At 41.0% G+C, this 21,114-nt stretch overlaps 1 protein-coding gene across 1 annotated transcript in view; it reads left to right on the top strand.

Annotated features, from left to right (window-relative positions):
• Window positions 1-1,001: 1,001 nt before the first annotated feature.
• The window catches only part of arpc2 (actin related protein 2/3 complex, subunit 2), an 88,132-nt gene continuing 68,019 nt past the window's right edge, over window positions 1,002-21,114 (top strand). The window contains exon 1 of the mRNA XM_060928988.1: window positions 1,002-1,230. Within this exon, the coding sequence (XP_060784971.1) occupies window positions 1,157-1,230 (74 nt within the window). The 5' untranslated portion in view covers window positions 1,002-1,156. The remainder of the gene's footprint in view (window positions 1,231-21,114) is intronic.

The following is a 21,114-nucleotide window of genomic DNA, read 5'->3' on the forward strand; positions in this document are numbered from 1 at the left end:
CCATGCCACCCCAATATATTATCTATATTTATAAATATTTATAGATATTGTTTTTCTTAAAAAGTTGTTTTTTTTGTAATCTTTATCTGTTTTTACAAGTAAGGTGAGAGAGAAACGACATTTCGATTCTCCTACACTACCGTTCAAAAGTTCGGGGTCACCCAGACAATTTTGTGTTTTCCATGAAAAGTCACACTTTTATTTACCACCATAAGTTGTAAAACAAATAGAAAATATCGTCAAGACATTTTTCTGGCCATTTTGAGCATTTAATCGACCCCACAAATGTGATGCTCCAGAAACTCAATCTGCTCAAAGGAAGGTCAGTTTTATAGCTTCTCTAAAGAGCTCAACTGTTTTCAGCTGTGCTAACATGATTGTACAAGGGTTTTCTAATCATCCATTAGCCTTCTGAGGCAATGAGCAAACACATTGTACCATTAGAACACTGGAGTGAGAGTTGCTGGAAATGGGCCTCTATACACCTATGGAGATATTGCACCAAAAACCAGACATTTGCAGCTAGAATAGTCATTTACCACATTAGCAATGTATAGAGTGGATTTCTGATTAGTTTAAAGTGATCTTCATTGAAAAGAACAGTGCTTTTCTTTCAAAAATAAGGACATTTCAAAGTGACCCCAAACTTTTGAACGGTAGTGTATATGTCCTGGATATATAGTGAATTGACAATAAAAAAAATATATTTGAATCTTGAATAACCAGCTTTTAGAAAACACATCTTTTAGCATTTCATGAATGTTTTGTCAGGACTATCAGGAGCAAACGTCAGTGATTTGTATTTGCCACAACAGTGAATGAACTATCTGTTGAGGGAAGCCTGTAAAGAAATAGCACTAACACTAAGGAATATCGCTACACACAGTATAAAATGAAATAAACAAGATAAAATAAATATTCCCAATACATACTGTATTTTTTTTATGTTAATTAACTTTCAAATCAAACATTACTGTACAGGCACAATTATGGACACCTACAAACGTGGGTCCTGAACTTGAATGCGGAAGTAGAGACAGGAAGCGCAGAGCAGAGATAGTGTAGCATCTTTAGGAAGCTTGTTATAGTGGGTTTTTTTATTCTGTATCTTTTTTTTTAATTTCAAAAAGCACTTTAGGACTGATTACGAGTCATTATGATTCTGTTGGAAATAAATAATCGGATCATAGAGGAGACGCTATCGCTGAAATTCGACAGCGCGGCTAACGGGTGAGTGCACACGGAGCTAATGCTAACAGGCTAATCAGAGTTGATGGCTTGGAAAGCGGCACGCCTAAGTTGATATACATTAAAGTGATAATAATTAATATATAAGCAATTTAATCTGAAATGGCGTCTTTTGGGATTGGTAGTGCTGCTGGGTAGAGTTAATGATATATCAAGTATTATAATAATAATAATAGTAGTAGTAGTAGCTGGTTCTGTGTGCATTATGAGAGTCAGTACTATACCTGGAGTAACATTTTCATATATATATATATATATATATATATATATATATATATATATATATAAAATATATATATTTTTAATTTAATTTGTATGGATGTTTTAGTTTAGTTAGTTGCCACCCACAGTCAGGTGACCTGCAGGTTAATCTGTCCAACCAGTGGCACTACAATCATGAAATAACGAAGTATTGTCTGCATTCAGCTTGGCTTTCCATGTAAAACCAACCACTTTCAGGGTGTTGTGTGTAAAACCTTCCGCCAAAGTGCTGTTAATGGACATGTCTGCTGTTTTGCTGCATAAGGTGACTCCACCAATCAGTCTCCAAACAGAGCGTTTGCCATATAAGGTGTTTTTGTGCATTGCTTTGCTTTCAGCTCCCGCCCCGACCGCTCACTGACTTTCAGCAGCTTCACTTCTCTTCTCTTCTCACTTCCCTTCCCTCCTGTCTCCAGCTAAACCAGTGCTGACTCATTCATCTTATTGTCATGTAATTTCAGATAATACACAATCGTGATCGGTTTGTTGGTCTGTACTCCATGTATTACATCATATCGGCCAAAATTGTTCTGGATTCAGGATCTTAAAAAAAAAAAAAAATTAAGTAGGCCAAAAAAAAAAAAAAGTGTGTTTTCCGGTTACGTAGATTTCAAAACTAGGATCGGTAGGTTGGCATTTTTTTTTTTTTTAATTTTTTTTTTTTCACAAAATATAATGAATTTCTTTGCAGGTCACCTGAGTTACCACCTTCTGATGCAGCATGAGACACCTTTTAACATGAATTTTTCTGTAAATATAACAGCTCAATACACCATGAGAGAGAGCAGCCCCGCCCCTCTCTGCTCCCTGAGTGCAGCTCGTCGCCTTGGTAACGGTGCAGGGAAAAGATGCAATATAACAAACAAGGAGCGCTTTTTTTCTCAGAGTTCCCTCTCCTCGAACAACGCTGATTTACACGGAAACGAAAGGAGCTATTCACAAAATTTTCACATTGAGTGCTACAAGGCTCCCATGAACACATTAATGTAATTTTTTTTGTCCCTAGTGTAAAAAATGTGGACACTAGAGTGAGTTAAAAACAAGTGACTTTTCTGATTTTGCAGTGAAAGCGCTGCCATGTTTATAATGTGAGTCTATGGGAGAGCGCGGCTGTCCTCTCCTCACTTTCAGGCTTCTCATTCAAAAACTGTAAATCCTATCGCTCAGGGAGACACTTGTCTTGATTCACACAATGTGTGACTACAACTTTTGAGAAAATTGTGTGTGTAGAGTGAAAATTGTGGCTGAGAAAACAGTTTAAATGGGAAAGTTAGAGCTTTTTTTTTTTTTTCAAGCTGCCTACACTCTAAACTCCTGAGCTCCACTGGTGTGTAACGCAATAGACACCCATTATAAAGCCTGAATTTCTCCAGATTTGCTCATGGTGTTTGATCTGTAACTGATCAAAAAGTACAGAACCTAGCAAAAAAGTTGAATGCCAGATCCACACAGGAGAATTTTGTCTCCGTTTTAAAGTTTGAATCATGTCTCTAGGTGAAAGACAAAATAAGCGTTATCTCTGGTTCTGTTCCCTCCGACGGCCCCGACACACTACTGCCTCCGCCGAGTGCGCGCACACACCGCATGTCAGGGCCGCGGATGAGTTACTCTCCCCTGATCAACGAAGTCAGCGGGGAATTTGTGGTTATTATCGGTACAAACAGCGCAAATCACAACTTAAATGAGTGCGGTTCAGTTTGACATTATTGTCAGTCCGTTAGAGAAACATTTAATTTTATTAAAATCGAAAATTAATATTTAGAGCCTGTGGGCTACAAAAATAAGTCATTAAAGTAACCGGCTGGACTTAATTGTGTAGTCGGCTGTATGGCCGGCGGCCGGCGCTTGAAAGCCCTGATTTTCCCAGTGATTGACAAAAACTTCCAGTTCACGCGGTTGGGTTATATGTAAAAGTCGCGACTGGGGGAAAAAAACGAAAAAAAAGTTTAGGGTCGGTCGGGTAACCGGAAACACACGCTTTTTTTTTTTTTTTTTGGCCGTAGTGTCATGTAACAAAGAAGCAGTTTGTTCAAATCACCGTCACTGTACGTGTCTGGTGGTCCGGGTTCGAGCCCCGTGGCCAGCGATGGCCTTTCTGTGCGGAGTTTGCATGTTCTTCCCATGTCCGCGTGGGTTTCCTCCGGGTGCTCCGGTTTCCCCCACAGTCCAAAGACATGCAGGTTAGGTTAACTGGTGACTCTAAATTGACCGTAGGTGTGAATGTGAGTGTGAATGGTTGTGTCTATGTGTCAGACCTGTGATGACCTGGCGACTTGTCCAGGGTGTACCCCGCCTTTCTCCCGTAGTCAGCTGGGATAGGCTCCAGCTTGCCTGCCACCCTGTAGAACAGGATAAAGCGGCTAGAGATGATGAGATGAGATTAAGAGTGAGTGGCAGATACTTCGACAGCTCAACTGATGGATAAAGGAGACCGATGGACATACAAACAGGACTGTGCAAAGATTTTTGGGACAGGTTTACCAAGCAGGGCAAGTTAGCATGAGGCGAGGCTGCAAAAAAAAAAGCACTGATTGGCGTGGGTGATCTACTATCTGTCCATCCATCCATCCATCTGTTATCTATTCTTCGTGTGCAACTGCATGACAAAATAGTGTGACACATGCATCCACCGTCATGTTGGATGATCTGCAAATCCAGAATGCCGTCTCGTGCGATCAATAACTGTGATGCATCTCCGACTTTCTACACTGTGTGCACAATTATTAGGCAAGTGAGTACTCTGACCCTACCATTATTTCTATGCATGTTTTCCAACCGCAAGCTAGATACACTTGAATGCTAATTGGATTTAAGCATTCTCAGGTGGTATTTATTTGTGTAATGAGGGAGGGTGTGACCTAAAGTCATTAATACCCTATATTAAGGTGTGCATAATTATTAGGCAGCTTCTTTATCTCAGGCAAAATGGGCCAAAAAAGAGATTTAACAGACACTGAAAAGACAAAAATTGTAAAATGCCTATCAGAGGGATGCAGCACTCTTGAAATAGCTAAGCTATAGAAATGTGAGCACAGAACAATCAAACGTTTTGTTGCAAATAGTCAACAGGGTCGCAAAAAATGTGTGGAGAAGAAAAGACACAAATTAACCGCAAAAGACTTGAGAAGGATTAAACATGAAGCTACCAGGAACCCATTATCCTCCAGTGCCACAATATTCTAGAACTGCAACCGACCTGGAGTGTCCAGAAGGACAAGGTGTTCGGTGCTCAGAGACATGGCCAAGGTAAGGAAGGCTGAAACACGACCACCACTAAACAAGACTCACAAGTTGAAATGTCAAGATTGGGCCAAGAAATATCTGAAGACAGATTTTCCAAAGGTTTTATGGACGGATGAAATGAGAGTGACTCTGGATAGACCAGATGGATGGGCCCATAGCTGGATAACTAATGGACACAGGGCACTTTGACTCAGACACCAGCAAGGTGGTGGAGGGGTAATGGCATGGGCTGCTATTATTAAGGATGAGCTAGTTTGACCATTTCAGGTTGAAGATGGACTTAACATCAACTCCCAAACCTACTGCCAGTTTCTAAAAGATACATTCTTCAAGCAGTGGTATGGGAAGAAGTCTGCATCATTCAAGAAGGCCATGATTGTTATGCAGAACAATGCACCATCACATGCACCCAAGTACTCCACTGCTTGGCGAGCCCACAAAGGCCTTAAAGATGACAAAGTAATGACATGGCCCCCTTCCTCACCTGACTTAAACCCTATTGAGTACTTGTGGCCCCTTCTTAAGCATGAGATTTACAGCGAGGGAAGACAATACACCACTCTGAATAGCATTTGGGAGGCCGTGGTTGCTCCTGCACAAAAAGTTGATCGTCAACAAATCAAAAAACTAACAGACTGGATGGAAGGCTCATGGCAGTTATTGAAAAGAAGGGTGGCTATATTGGTCACTGAATATTTTTGAAATGCTAGAAGTGTTTATTTGTTAATTCTGAGTTGTTTATTTGTTACACTGAAAATTAAAATAAACAAGTGAGATGGGAAACTTTAAGCTTTTCATTTAGTTGCCTAATAATTCTGCACACTTGTATATTCCCCTGAGAAGGCCTAAACTCCCCTTTCCTTTGTTAATCATTCTGGTTTTAGGTTTATTAACAATTTGGATTGACTGAGAGCACTGTATTTGTTCAACAATAAAATTAATCATCAGGAATACAACTTGCCTAATAATTGTGCACACAGTGTAGAAATATTATGATTCTCTGGAGTCCTCTCTTTGCCGAGGCAAGGTTCAGAGAAAAAGCTGAAATTTGTAGTGTCTATGTTAAAGCCGTCAGAGGATTTAGCCTCATTACCATTAATTGAATACATTGATATTGTGAAGTGTCTCGTTCTACCCCAAAAAAAAAAAGTGCACAAGTAAAACGAAGTTACTGGATTGGCATCGCTAATCTCTCACCTGGCAGTGTTGACCCACATAGTTCTCCTTGTGTATCCCAACTCGCTCAGGTTTGTGCTGCTTCTAATCTGGCTTCTTGGCAGATCTTTAATTTATCCTGTTGCTTCTTCTTGATACGACAAGATGAGTTTTCGTCTTGATCTTCTTGATGTCCTAATGTGAGTGTTGTGCCCAATCTGGATTTGTTTTATCGCGTACTACAAGGTGAGAAACAGATAAAAGTGCGTTTGCACTCAAGTTCCGTTTAATCAGCAGAAAACGGAGCTTTAATTAGTAATGATCTCTTACTCAATATAAAGTCATCACCACACATGCAGATGTAATTAGCTTTTTCTTCAGTTAAAGGAGAACTGAAAGCAATTAAAAAAAAATCAAAATTCTAGTAATCTCATGTTATTAAATATCGGAATGCATTTTTGGCCATCCTTAAAAAAAAAAAATTCGTTTCCTGTCCACCAGGTGAGCAAAAAAAATTTCAGGAGGGAGGGATTTTTTTAAAAAATTTTATTTATATATATATATATATATATATATGGATAAGAAATCGTAATGCTGTTTGCTTTTTCTTTCAGTACTTTTTTATTACAAAAGCAGACACATTTAATAAAATATGACGGTTTAATCAACTGAAACTTGTACAGAAACTTTAAGTTAGCATTTTAAATGCTGACTGCAACATTTGCAAAACTTGTACAAAGATACTTAAAATGTCCGACACACGGACTTTTTGTAGTTCTAAATCGCCCGTTAGGCCTAGTTCGGATGAAATTACACTATTAAAATGATCACTGAATGATTTGTTTTTCTGAATCTTTACTATTTTGTTGTTCGCTAGAATACCATTTTGCGATTTCACACTTAAGCAAATGTTTGAAAACTCCGGATCTCCTTCCTTCATGGTGGCTGCCGTTTTTTTGTGCCGCACAGCGCATGCGCAGAGCTGATTCAATTCTCTATTCTGCGCGGAATGCAGGGCTTTCCACAAGCGCCGGCTGCCGGCCACTTTAATGACTATTATTTTTGTAGCCCACAGGCTCTAAATGTTAATTTTCGATTTTAATAAAATTAAATGTTTATCTAACGGACTGACAATAATGTCAAACTGAACCGCACTCATTTAAGTTGTGATTCGCGCTGTTTGTACCGATAATAACCACAAATTCCCCGCTGACTTCGTTGATCAAGGGAGAGTAACTCATCCGCAGCCCCGACATGCGGTGTGTGCGCGCGCACTCGGCGGAGGCAGTAGTGTGTCGGGGCCGTCGGAGGGAACAGAAGCAGAGATGACGCTTATTTTGTCTCCGGTAAACCAGTCTTCTCTCGTTCAATTCCGTGCTGGCATCAAAAGACACCGTTGGTTGTAAATGAACCCAAACTGAGTGGTTGGAGTGTATTTTCATACACAAATGGAGAAATGTTGGCTGAGTGTGTAATTGTGTCGCCCCACTGCAGACCGTTGTCGTTGTTAATTCATAGCATGCTCAGCTGCGTGAATGTGTCATGCACCGGAAATAAGAGATTTACAAGCCAGGAACGCCTCATGATGCAATACGCAAGAAAAGAAAGAAGATTTACTGCCATTTTACTTTGTATTTGAGTAAAGTGAATAAATAAATGGTCTGTGGAAAATACATTTAATCCTGGGAACTGCGTGCACAGGAGTTTATTTTGTGTTTACTCCCCCCCCCTCCCCCAGCTGGCTACTTATTTGTCATGGCTGGCTAGTATGAGCCTTAGTGGAAAGCCTTGGGAATGCAGAAATGTCAAGTTCGATTTTAGATTTACGAACCCGAAAAAAATGTCGAAAAACCGGTGTTAAAAAAAAAATTTTCAACCGCACAAACAGCACTCACCCGGCCGGTGGACCGGAAACAGAACATTTTTTAATAATGGCCTTTGATCGCTATTTTGTCGCTGCTATAGCAAGTTATGAGTGTTTGAAATATGCTCTGTAATATATCAGTCCATATGTCAAAGCGATGGCCGTAAACGAGATTCGTTGAGACCTGTGTGAGACATGTATTCATCCACAGTCTCAACATCTCCCCTGACTGCTTCAAGGAATCCATCATCATGATGAGTCCTCTTGGGCATCTTGCCTTAGCTAATGTTGGATGGGCCGGGTGCTACTCCTACCCTTCCCTTGCACTGGCTCGCATGAATTTTGAACTGTGGGAGGAAACCCACGCCCCCCCCGTACTGTCCAGGTACTCATCCGCCCCAGTCCAGAGCAACTCTTGCTGAGCCACCATTTTGTTTTCCATTGCATTTTGCACACGCTGATGCTTTTTGTCTTGTTACTGTTGCACATTGCCACCAAACCAAAACTAATACCTTGGAGCCCAACCCATAGGCAGTAAAGTGTGTCTGACTTCTTATTTTCCTCCAACAGCATGACCCATTGTGTGGTGGTGTTTACTTTTTCCCACTAGAATAAGAATTGGTCAATTTGCTTCAGGTTCATCGATATGGAATCAATTTTGTGCCAAAATGTTCATACAATACTTTTGAAATGTCAAACAAAAATGATGATAAATCAAAATTCAAAAAAAAATTTTAAAAAGTCAATTTTTTTAGACTGGCAAACAAATTATTCGTGTAATCGTGCAAAATATCAGTCTATTACTCTTCAGAAACCTTTTATTTTTGTTCCGCGTCTTTCTCAGTTTTGTTTACCGTAATTTATTTTGGTTGGGATTCCAGCTTTCTCGTTTGCGCTCCCTGACTTTTTGCTTGCAGTTTTGGCACAAACTTCCCGTGTGGGTGGGCTGTCCAGGAATGCATTCCCATTGGCTAACTTGTGTTTGACTGACAGCTACGCTCAGCCATTCCCTACTCGGATTCTGGCGGACTGTTTGACGAGTGACCGATCCATTGACGGTAAACAAGGATCGAATGGACTTCAGTGGCGACTATGATACTGAATTAATTCAACAAAGTGTAAGTGCGGAACAAATGTGTTGCAGTAGTGCACATTATGCAGGTGTTTCGTGGCAAGTCAAATGTTAGCCTTGGCTCCACTACCCAATATAATAGCTGTCTTGCTAACGTTAAACACACCTGCATAATGTGCACTACTGCAACACATACAACACATTTATCCCGCACTTACACTTTGTTGAATTAATTCAGTATCATAGTCGCCACTGAAGTCCACTCGATCCTTGTTTACCGTCAATGGATCGGTCACTCGTCAAACAGGCCGCCAGAATCCGAGTAGGGAATGGCTGAGCGGAGCTGTCAGTCAAACACAAGTTAGCCAATGGGAATGCATTCCTGGACAGCCCACCCACACGTGAAGTTTGTGCCAAAACTGCAAGCAAAAAGTCAGGGAGCGCAAACGAGAGCTGGAATCGCAACCAAAATAAATTACGGCAAACAAAACTGAGAAAGACACGGAACAAAAAAGGTTTCTGAAGAGTAATAGACTGATATTTTGCACGATTACACGAATAATTTGTTTGCCAGTCTAAAAAAAAAATTGACTTTTTTTTTACATTTTGATTTATCATTTTTGTTTGATATTTCAAAAGTATTGTATGAACATTTTGGCACAAAATTGATTCCATACATCTACATCATCTCATTGACTACGTTTACATGCACGTCCAAATCGAGCTACTGTCGGTAATCGAGCAAAGGGTCCCAGCAGGGGTGCCAGAGAAATCCAATCCTTCATGCACAAGTGAAATCGGGCTATTGTGCAAGGTGCATTGTGCACCCGAGCCACACGTGGCGCTACACGCCCCATCGTGTTGGTACACTTCCGGTTGTCGTCATGAAGAAGAGCTATAGTGTTGCCAGATACTGCTGACGTTTTCCAGCCCAAAACATGTTCAAAATCCGCTAAAATGCACTTAAAACCCCCAATCTGGCAACACAGCCAGTTCCGTGTTCAAGCTGTTAGGCTTGCTCTAACAGACTATGGCTACAAACTGTCCGGCGCAGACCACTGTTTTGTAAGACAACTTATTTTGCACAATAATATTTTTCTAAAGTCCGTTTTTTGCTTACAAAAAAATATATTTTTTGCTTACAATTTAACTTATGTCTTAATAAACACACAAGTTCAATTGTTTTGTTTTTATTAACATTCTTCAGATGTTGGATGGATATATATATATATATATATATATATATATATATATATATATATATATATATATATATATATACACACACACACACACACACACACACACACACACACACACAAATACAATGACTTGTTTATGTACACAATTCACAGCTATGCAACAGCTGTACAGATGTATTTGGTGATACAGTAAGTGAGCTAAATTTTAACAGTGCAAACAATGCCACAAAAAGAAAAGATTCATGCCGTTGTCATGCCGACCGAGGCTGTTGTGTTTCCCGCTTGTGGTCTCGTCACTTCCGGAAGTAGCTCGACAACTAGCTCGATAGGGTATACATGCACTAAGTAGCTCGGCAGAAATCGCATAAACTAGGTCGTGTAGCTCGATTCCGAGAAATCAAGTTCGGTTCAATTTCAGCCGAATTAAGGTGTATACATGGCATTTTGAACTTCGATTTCAGTCGAGCAACGGCAGAAATTCGATTCTCTCTATGTGCATGTAAACGTAGTGACTGTGAAGCAAAGCTCAATTGAAGGCCCTTTTTTTTTTTTTTTTTGAATGCCAGATGGATTTAATTTGTCTCTGAAGTGACCACAGATTAACCTTGTAGAAAGCTTAAATAAGCGTCTGTTAGAAATTTGGTAACTTGTCCTTTCTATGATGCAGTTTTTTTTTTTTTTTAAATATCCCGACTCCTGATACAGTAATCTCTTGAAAGATGAGCAAACGACCAAGGCTCAGCGACGGCCCCTAAGCTGTAGAATAGTGTTTCAGAGAAACTTGATCTTTAAATCCATATTAAAATGAATGTGTTAAACCAAGTAATTCTTATATACATGTCAGAAATTCATTGAATAATTGTACCTTGCTTTATTAATATGCTTAGCACAAATAATACCTACCTATTCATCTGTCTATTGGAGGGTCATCAGTCAAGCTTACTCATTAGAATATTAGGCCACGCCGAGACAGTTCTTAAAGCAGATCCGCAGAGCCGTGGCCTCACTTTTCGTTTATAAACGCCTTGAGACCTCAAGAATGTCACAGGAATAGTTTTAAGCGTTAACAATAAATCTAATATAGTAATTTTTACGATTAAAGTGATTAATATATAGTCTGGTTAACACCAGACCATATCACAAGTGAAATATGGTCTGGAATCCGCCTATTGGATTTCTCGTAGGGGAGGTGTGGTTTACGATTGTCAACGGCCGTTTATTGGACGTTGCGAATGTCTATCATTTCGCGTATACGTAGCCCATGGCCAATCATGGCAGTTGTACCCGGTGACGTAGTTAGAGCGACGAAGAGGCGAAGAAGAGAAGGAAAGAGAAGGCAAAACAAAAATAGGAAAACAATGGCACCGAATGATTCCTGCCGTTTGTGCAAGACAAAGCTTGATTGAAAGTTTGGTTCGTATCGCTCGCCGCCATGTTAATTGTGATCCGTAAACAGTCCCAAATAAACTACAAGCTTCCGTTTGTCGAGTAGTACGCGTCACCGTCTTTCCACCCCTCCCCACTCTCTGATTGGCTCCCTAACTCAGGCGAGCCTTTAGACCATAGTTTCCATGCTGTCTTTTCAGATCGGAACGATTGTGCAAAGCAGCATGGGATTTCCCAGGCTAATTCATATAGGTAGCGGTCTGAGTGAATGACCTTGACATCCGTAACGTCACAGCAGGAATTCTATCGGTCTCATCGTCATTTCCGCTATACTAAAACACAGCTGACTGCAACTCCGATCCTCCATTTTGAGCTAATTTATCGCCATGCCACGTAGATGTGTTGCAACACGACAGAAGGTGGATTTACGTTGCATTCACGGCCCAAGAATGTTCAAATTGCAAAGATTTGGACGCGTTTTGCGAGAAGTTCACGGGCACATTGGGCGCCTACAAACTGGTCTCTCCTCTGCTCTGTACATTTTACTGAAGACTCGTACGAAACCTCTGATCTGTTGAGGAGCGTTGGCTATAAGCCCGGATTGAAAGAGGGTGCAGGACCAACAATTAAAGGAAAAGAAAACTACAAGAAAAGGAAAGTGAGTTCAGTTGCACCAGTTCTCCCGGAGTGTGAGCCGAGGGTTGTTGTTAAAACCCAGAACGGGGCGTGACATATTATCGCTCAGGCAGTGACCTCCATGCAGTTGTTGCTAAAACTGGTGATGTCCCATCCTAGGGTATTAGGCAGAAAAAGAAATTTACCAGTCAAAAATAATATTTTATATAATCCTGATAAGCGCCGCAGGTGCGAAGACGAGCGCCGCAGGCGCGAAGTCCCTCTAGGGGGGTCTGGGGGCATGCCCCCCCAGAAAATTTTTGAAATTTAGACTTCATTTCCTGCATTCTAGGACATTTTCAGGGTGAAATGGCGTGTAATTTTTGATCAGAAATATTGCATATTTTTACTTTGTATTTTTTTCAGTTTCACTCCTGAATGTATCAGATGTATGTATGGTGTTTGATTTGGTAACAAAAGTGAAAAGAAAATAAACAACAATGAATTGTATATAATCTTTTGATCTAGTTACAGTATTTAATAAAAAAAAAACAACAACAGTATTCTATTTTACCATACCCCAATGAAACCCCCTTGTTAATCAATGTATCACACATACCTTTTCTGTCTTTTTGTGGAAAAACGAATCAGTTTTTGTCACATTCAATTTGGGGCGTTTGTTGGGATTCATCTTGATCCAGAAGAGTGAGTCAGCAAAAAAAATGCGGTTCTCCCGCCAAGAAAGAGGAAACTACAACGCAGGGTGTTTGGCAATTTTCGACCAATCAGAATTCGCGATTTATTCAGTCCGCATGTTACAAGATTCAGTGCGGGCCAAAATGGCGGAAACGATGAAATATTCTGATTTTTCATTTCAAGTTTTCAGTATTTTTCGTATTAAACTGTGTTTCTTACGATTTGTAAATGATGGCGGAACCACACACGGACTGGCCATCGGGAGTAGCGGGAGTTTTCCCAGTGGGCCGGTGGTTCAGTGTGGGCCAGCGGAGAAAAAAAAAACCCAAAAAAAACAGTTGCGCGCTGGCCTTTAATATGATAAGCAATGTTAACAGTTTCTTTAACAAACTGTTAACATTGCTTATCATATTAAAGGCCAGCGCGCAACTGTAATAAGCAATGTTAACAGTTTGTTAAAGAAACTGTTAACATTGCTTATCATATTAAAGGCCAGCGCGCAACTGTTTTTTTTTTTTTTTTCTCCGCCGGCCCACACTGAACCACCAGCCCACTGGGAAAACTCCCGCTACTCCCGATGGCCAGTCCGTGTGTGGGCGGAACATAACTGGATTTATCGGATGACATGTGGGAGTATTCATGTGCGAAAATTTTCGGCATTATCGTCCGTTTCAGTATCCGTCTGTGTGTATACTTGCCCGTTGAAATCGGCAATTGCCCGTCAAATTTACGGGTGGACGGGTCTCTGCCTAATACCTTATCCCATCCTGAGTCTTAGTAATTGCTTGAGCTGAGCAGTAATGGCGGAGTACTCAGTATGGAGAAAATGGAGAATGAGTGGACCAGCCGTCTGATTTCTCCACTGGATGTGCTCGCCTCAGCAGCAATGTCTCACCCTGATGTGTAAGAAGCGAATGAACGGAGAACTGGACGAACAACTGAAAGTCAGATTGTTTCAAAACAATCGGCCACAAGGTCGGCCTTCAAGAAGCGCGAACACAGACGGGTAAGAAGCGAAGATCATCATTTGGATACAAAACGACAAAACACCACACGTCGTTTACCTGCATTTAGATTAATACATGTAACTTGTATTGTGTGTTTATTTAATTTGCTTCAGAATGTGATCGTCTCAGTTCATCTGATTATTTAATTAGCCTTTTATCAGTGAAAATGCATGCATGTACGTTGCATAAGTTATAACACCAGTCCTGTTTTAATGAGAGTCAACCCACAATTAATGAAGTCAAATCAGTCTGAGTTGAGCAAGTCGGTGACGGTATTTCTTAATTTCACTGTAAATTTTTATTTATATGACTTTGGCCTATAGCTGTCCAGAGACTCAGGCCCAATCCCAATTCTAATTTCTACCCCTCCCCCTCCCCCTTCCCCTCCGCCTTCCCCTTGGCCCTTCCCCTTGAAACTGAGCTACAAGGGATAGGGCTTGAAATTCAACCCTTACGTATTGGGATAGCCCTTCAACGATTGCATACGTCATCACGTACCTCCGTCAGCGTTTACGTTAGCAAAACGCGACGCGTCATTGGCTGCGACCAGCCGCTACAGTCAGAGCCAGAGGCAGAAATCTCTGCTGGCAGGGTGTGATTTGTTAACTAACACCACTGAATGGGATATCTTTGGCGCTTCGTGCACCACATCCGACAGAATGAGGTGTCAGAACACTCATGTAAACAATAAAAGCGAGAATAACAGAACAAAACGTACGCAGTCAAGCAACCAAAAACAATACTCACTCCCAAAGCTTTTTAGCAGCAGCTTGGATTTCAGAAATCGCTGCTCATTCTCAGCTCGAAAGCGAATTAAGCGGCGTGTTTCCTCTGGATAACAACTTTAAAACACGTAAATAATGGAGAAAATACATTTATGACAATCTTTCGCCGCGGGAACCGCCATCTTTCTGAAATCCGCATGAAATCTCGCTGAAATCCGCATGGCATTGTGGGAAATCACTCAAACCCCTTCGTTCGGAGTCAGCTCCAGGAAAATCTCCGTTTGGAGGGGTACAGAAGCCCTACCCCTTCCCCTACCCCTCCGCGTTAACTGGGATTGGGATACCCCTACCCCTTCACGTGAACGCGCAAAATGGAGGGGAAGGGCCAAGGGGTTGGTCCAAGGGGTGAAATGGGATTCAGCCTCAGATTGTTGGCGCGGCCGCGTCTAAGACGCACTATTTCGAATAATGAACGCATTGTCGAGAGGGGCAGGGGCCAATATGGACGCAAGCATTTTATGCCCTATTTGGAACGTTCCGTGGTGTATTACTTGACTTCATGGTCTCAATATTGAAAATCTTGCACAAATATGCAACTTCCAACATAATTATCTGGATATTCAACAGATTTCAGCATCGGATGAATTTGTTTTGAGCACCGCCATATTGAATATACGTCGGACCCGTTCGTGTATTTATGCCGCCCCGTTTGTAGCGTCCCAAGCGAGTAAAACCTGATCCAAGTCTTTTGCTAGGTGGGGTCTTACGGTCCATGTACGAATATTCGAAAGAGACAAGAAAACATGGATAAGAAAAAAAAGAAAAATACATCTATTTTGTCATTCTTCAGCAGAAAGAGAGTACATTCACTTGAAAAAAACTGATACCCAAGGTAATTTGACTACGTTCAGACTGCACCCTGAAACGACCCATATCCGATTTTTTTTTTTTTTTTTTTTTTGCCCATATGCGACCTGTATCCGATTTGTTATTGACAATCTGAACGACACCGATCCGATTTTTTCACATGCGACCCAGGCCGCTTGGATATGTGGTCCTAATTCCGATGCATATCCGATATTTTCACATGCGACTGCAGTCTGACCGGACAGGTCGCATTCATGCGACCTACCCGTCATCAACAAGAGACAAACGTCACTATTCTGCGTTGGCTAATCCCGCCTCTTTGGTGGAAAACAACAACATTTGTACAGTTTTCAGAATTTAAATAGACTTTTATAGAATTGATCAAGCTAATGGTGGATTTGGTAGGGACCTGGATGTTGATCTGTTAGCCTGATTAAATAAAACAGTTTCTATAACTGATTTATAACTTAAACCATCCTGTATTACAAGATTATAAGATTGTTCTGGAAATTTCCAGTAATTTGACACCTTCGGTCTCATTAGTCTGCTGCCCACATTAATCAGATTGTGTGAGTTCCGCCGCCGCCACAAAAACCACATCGCCAGGTCTCGCCTCATCTCCATGCTTTACTTGCAAACTTGAAGAGTGCGCTTTTTTTTTTGTTTACGTATTACGTAGATGTGCTTATTACGTGTCAATTTGCGCATGCGGGACACTTTTAGGTCGTTTTCCGTTCATATTGGAGATCGCATACAAGTCTCATATAATTGGTAATGTGAACGGCCTAACAAAAAAATCGGATTTCACAACAAATCGGATATGGGTCGTTTCAGGTTGCAGTCTGAACGTAGTGTTAGCCATACTAGATTTACAACAACTACTGCTGCAACATCAACCACTACCACTGGTGACTACTACTGTAGACCGACACCAAACTGAAAGCAAGTTAATAAAATAAATGATAAATATATGAATAACATGGTTTTTTGGCTAACATCATGTTGGTTATTACTTCACAGGGAAGGGTGACCAAGAACAACATGAACATTCTGAGCCCCAAACATCTAATGACCCTCCAGTTGGAACTAGTACGCGTCTGTATTTCAGCGTACCTTGCCAGACGGCAGTAGGTACTATTTTTATGGTGGTCTTTGGTATGACCCGACTGCAAATAGAACTCGGAGTTCTATTCGTGGTCGGGTCATACCAAAGACCACCATAAAAATCATAGACATACATATATACACGCATCCTGATTCTGATGATTTAATCAACTGTTGTATCATTAGTATCAGACATGATTAATTTTCGAACTTCATAGCCTGAATTTCAACCCAAAATTGAAGATTCAGCATCCCATCTGATTCTCTGAAATTAGAAGTAGAGATGATTAGAGACGAGCAGAATTAGACCGTCACAGCATGCAAAAAACAAACCCATTCTTGTGCTATAATTTACAAGGAGGAGATAATATAGATGTGATGTATACAGGGATGAGAATTTTACACGTTTCGTTTTTGTGAAACGTGTAAATCCGTTGAGAGAATTTCTCGGGTAGGGGTTGGCGCGAGGCGAGGTTTGTGGTGGCACAAGCAGGCAGGACCGACCGACCGTCCGCCCGCCAGCATCTTTCGGCAGCGCACATCGCAAAATTAGTTGCAGCTATGATAACGGAAATCGTCATTGCTTTCTTCAATATTTATGCTAACGACAACTCAAGACAGTTTCCGGCAACGTTTTGGCGCTAGTTTCATCTCACTTCTACAATTCGCGGAGAAACAAGCTATACATACATGGTTTTGATCACTTCTTAAGTTCTAGTTATTTTGGTTAGTTTTCAAAGTTACTTCGCCAATATGGCGAAAGTTTTGGACCGCAAAAATGAGGATCGTGCCAGGGAAATCGATAAATCGAACGGGGTAAAGAACTGTTTCAGATGGGCATGGCTCGATAGTAGCGTTCAGGGGCTTCAAAGTTTGGGAGAATAGCAGGGTACAAATAATTTACAGCAGGGTGCAAAATGGTAAAATGTCTGCCAGCGGCAGACATAATGCACGCAAAGCGTGCAGGGATATATATGAAATGGGGACATGAACTTATTCACCTAAAACCATTTCTTTTTTTACCATCAGGTCACAAAACATGTAATCTTTAATGAATGATATGTTAAAAGATAACTTTAATTTTGAGATGTAATAAAAACATATTTATATGCCAAAGTCAAGCCTATGAGTTCCAAAATGATGTCTGTTCCATTACTTCTGTTACGATTGTCCATCTCGCGTCTGTTACAAATTAATTACAATCTAGCTCTATACCATGTTAATCTTATTGAAAGAATGTGTATGTTTATTCTACTACACATGTTTATTAATTATATTTGCTAAAACATCACCTTCCTATGTTTCAAAAAGTAATTCTGCATTGTTAAAATTGAGAATATATATGTCCACAACACTTCTGTTACGTTCTGACTTTGGCATATAAATATGTTTTTATTACATCTCAGAAAATTAAAGTTATCTTTTAACATATCATTCATTAAAGATTACATGTTTTGTGACCTGATGGTAAAAAAAAGAAATGGTTTTAGGTGAATTTTTAAAAATAAGTTCATGTCCCCATTTCAGTACCCATAAGCGTGGAATCACTCTCATATATACCTAAAAAAAAAAAATTATATATATATATATATATATATATATATATATATATATATATATATAAATAAATCAATAAAATTATAGATAGATATAGAGAGAGATGCAAGTATGAATTTTTCATGGGGCGGGATGGTTTGGAACAGGCCATCTAAAATTGGGATAACATTTACCCGGGACGGATATTTGAGGCGGGTCGTCTAGCTTAAGCTTGATTAGCATTGTTATGCATGCCGGTGTTTCCCACAGAAATTTTGGAGACTATGGGGGAGGCATGGGGGTTGTTTAAAATTGAGTGATATGTTAAATATTAAGTTATTACTGAAAAACTATTGATTAAAAAAACAAAGACACTGAGAAATGGTCCTATAAACAACTTTACCAATATAAAAGATTACCAGGACTACAAAAATGCAGAAAAATAGGCTTTACTTATCCAAATGCACCTGTTGGTTCAAAAGTTAAAGTGCAGAGAACCTCACAGCACAGCATGAAGTTACCTTCAAATATAATATAAATGCCTCAGCTTTCATGTAAGAAAAAAAACTATTAATACTAGTACTGTGTGCAGGCAGTCTCTCCTGAAGACTAAATTAAACAATAATTATAAACTAATAAAATAAATGCCTCAGGCTTCATAGAAGAAAAAAACAATTTGAACAGAATCTCAGTATGATGCTGAAGCTGCCTAAACAATGGAAAATAAAATACCATTTTGGCAAAAACGTTGGCATCCATTAATTTCTTGTATTAAGTAAAAAAAAAAATATGTTGCCAGATACTGCTGACGTTTTACAGCCCGAAATATGTTCAAAACCCGCCAAAATGCACTTAAAACCGCCCACATTGGGCGGGAAAACGCGCAATCTGGCAACACAAGCGGCAGTAATGGCTGCGCTCATGTCGAGGATGTAAACACAGTTGACGCGGCAACGGACATACATGACATAGTGGATGTAATTTACGTTCACAACTTTTTTTTGCTGTCAGAAATATTTAATATTAAATTTTGTGACTCGACTGATAATAGCCGGCGGCATAACAAGCCATAGCCGGCGATTTGCCGCCGGTGACCGGCTACTTTTGAGACCGCTGAGCGTTACTGTGCAGATAGGGACACAAACTGTGACGACGTGCCTGACGGAACATATCCGAAAAGTGGCCGTGCCGGGAAAGGTTCTGTGTATTCTGTGCTCAGATATGATCAATTATGGAAACAGAGGAGCTAGAAACATCCAGGAGCACATCAAAACAAAAAAGCACAAAGGTACGTTTTACTGAAATTGTCAAAGATGGAGTCAGGAGGAATCTAATATATCGTTACGGTTACCTCCATTATCGCTCACGATATATATCAATGTCAGTGGTGGGCATAGATTAATTTTTTTAATCTAGATTAATCTCACTGAAATTTTGAAATTAATCTAGATTAAAATGGCTCATTCAGAATATGTGCGCTATAAGTAATGACTAAAAGTAAGTCCTTGAGAAGAGGTTTCTTAAGATATTACGAGTGCTGTCTGTTCCAATAGTGCAGATTTTGTCAGCTATCCCCCACTGATTAGCACCGTCGAGAAACTGCCTAGCACACGCTTCCGCAAAGCGACGCTCCTCTGTTTTCATCACACCTAACAAAGTAGATCAGAATAAGTTCATTACTAGTAGTAAACAATTAGCAATCATCAAGAAGCAAACATAACGTGTTGGTAATTCGTGATGTCGTGGTAATTACATGCTAAGTAATTTTAAATGTGTAATTTAAAATGACATAATGTAGCCTGGGGCGGCACGGTGGTGTAGTGGTTAGCGCTGTCGCCTCACAGCAAGAAGGTCCTGGGTTCGAGCCCCGGGGCCGGCGAGGGCCTTTCTGTGTGGAGTTTGCATGTTCTCCCCGTGTCCGCGTGGGTTTCCTCCGGGTGCTCCGGTTTCCCCCACAGTCCAAAGACATGCAGGTTAGGTTAACTGGTGACTCTAAATTGACCGTAGGTGTGAATGTGAGTGTGAATGGTTGTCTGTGTCTATGTGTCAGCCCTGTGATGACCTGGCGACTTGTCCAGGGTGTACCCCGCCTTTCGCCCGTAGTCAGCTGGGATAGGCTCCAGCTTGCCTGCGACCCTGTAGAAGGATAAAGCGGCTAGAGATAATGAGATGAGATGAGATAATGTAGCCTACCTAAAGCGAAGGAGTGAAATTCCCAGCTAGCATCGATGAGGTGCACAGTAACGCCGAGGTAGTTATCGTTGTTGACAGATGTCCAGTGGTCCCCGGTCAGTGCTACACACCTCGCCTCTACCATCTTCTCATCCTTTGTGGCTTTCTCTGCGGCGTACTGGTCATGTATTCTCCTAATGATAGTTCGCCTCGCAGGTAGTTTGTAAGATGGGTCACCTGTGGCTGCCTGGAGAACAAGCTCGAGCCCATCATCCTCAACCACGCTGATGGGCCAGCAGCTAGTGGCAGTCCACTGAGCGAGAAGATTAGTTAGCTTGTCTGATAGAGCTGCGCTGACGGGCTTGCCTCGGTTGCACTCAAAGTAGTTTGACGGCGACTCCTCCCCGGCGTTTCAGCGCTTGATCCGGCATCAGCAGCATTAGCTAAGGGATGCTTTGCGTTTAGGTGGTACTTGAGACTGGTAGAACTCCTACAGTAAACTAATGCCGCTTTTCCACTACAAACGCGGCTGAGCCGTGCCGTGCCGAGTCGAGCTGAGCGGGGCTGTTGGAGTTGCATTTCGACTACAACCGCGCTGAACCGTGCTGGCTGGAAGTGGGTGGACACATTGGGTGGAGTTAGCGAAAGTGGGTGGACGTCACGTGATGTCGTTAAGCAGCGCAAACAGTGACATCAGTGACAGTGGCGGAACAAGTCAGAGCCGGGCCGGGGGCGGGGCAAATGACCGGGCCCTTTATTAAAGCTTATCATAACATCATTTTAGGCTACAAAATGTCCGCAACTGCGGTGTTTACCAATTTCAACACTACCGGGTGCAACTATGTTATTTAGTACATCAAGTCCTTCAAACGAACATGTAACTCAGAAACAAAAAACATTAGGATACTGTACATGGCTCATAATAAAACATCAATAGCCTATACTGCGCACATTATTTGAA

Source organism: Neoarius graeffei, chromosome 9, assembly GCF_027579695.1.
Source record: "Neoarius graeffei isolate fNeoGra1 chromosome 9, fNeoGra1.pri, whole genome shotgun sequence".
NCBI lineage: Eukaryota > Metazoa > Chordata > Actinopteri > Siluriformes > Ariidae > Neoarius > Neoarius graeffei.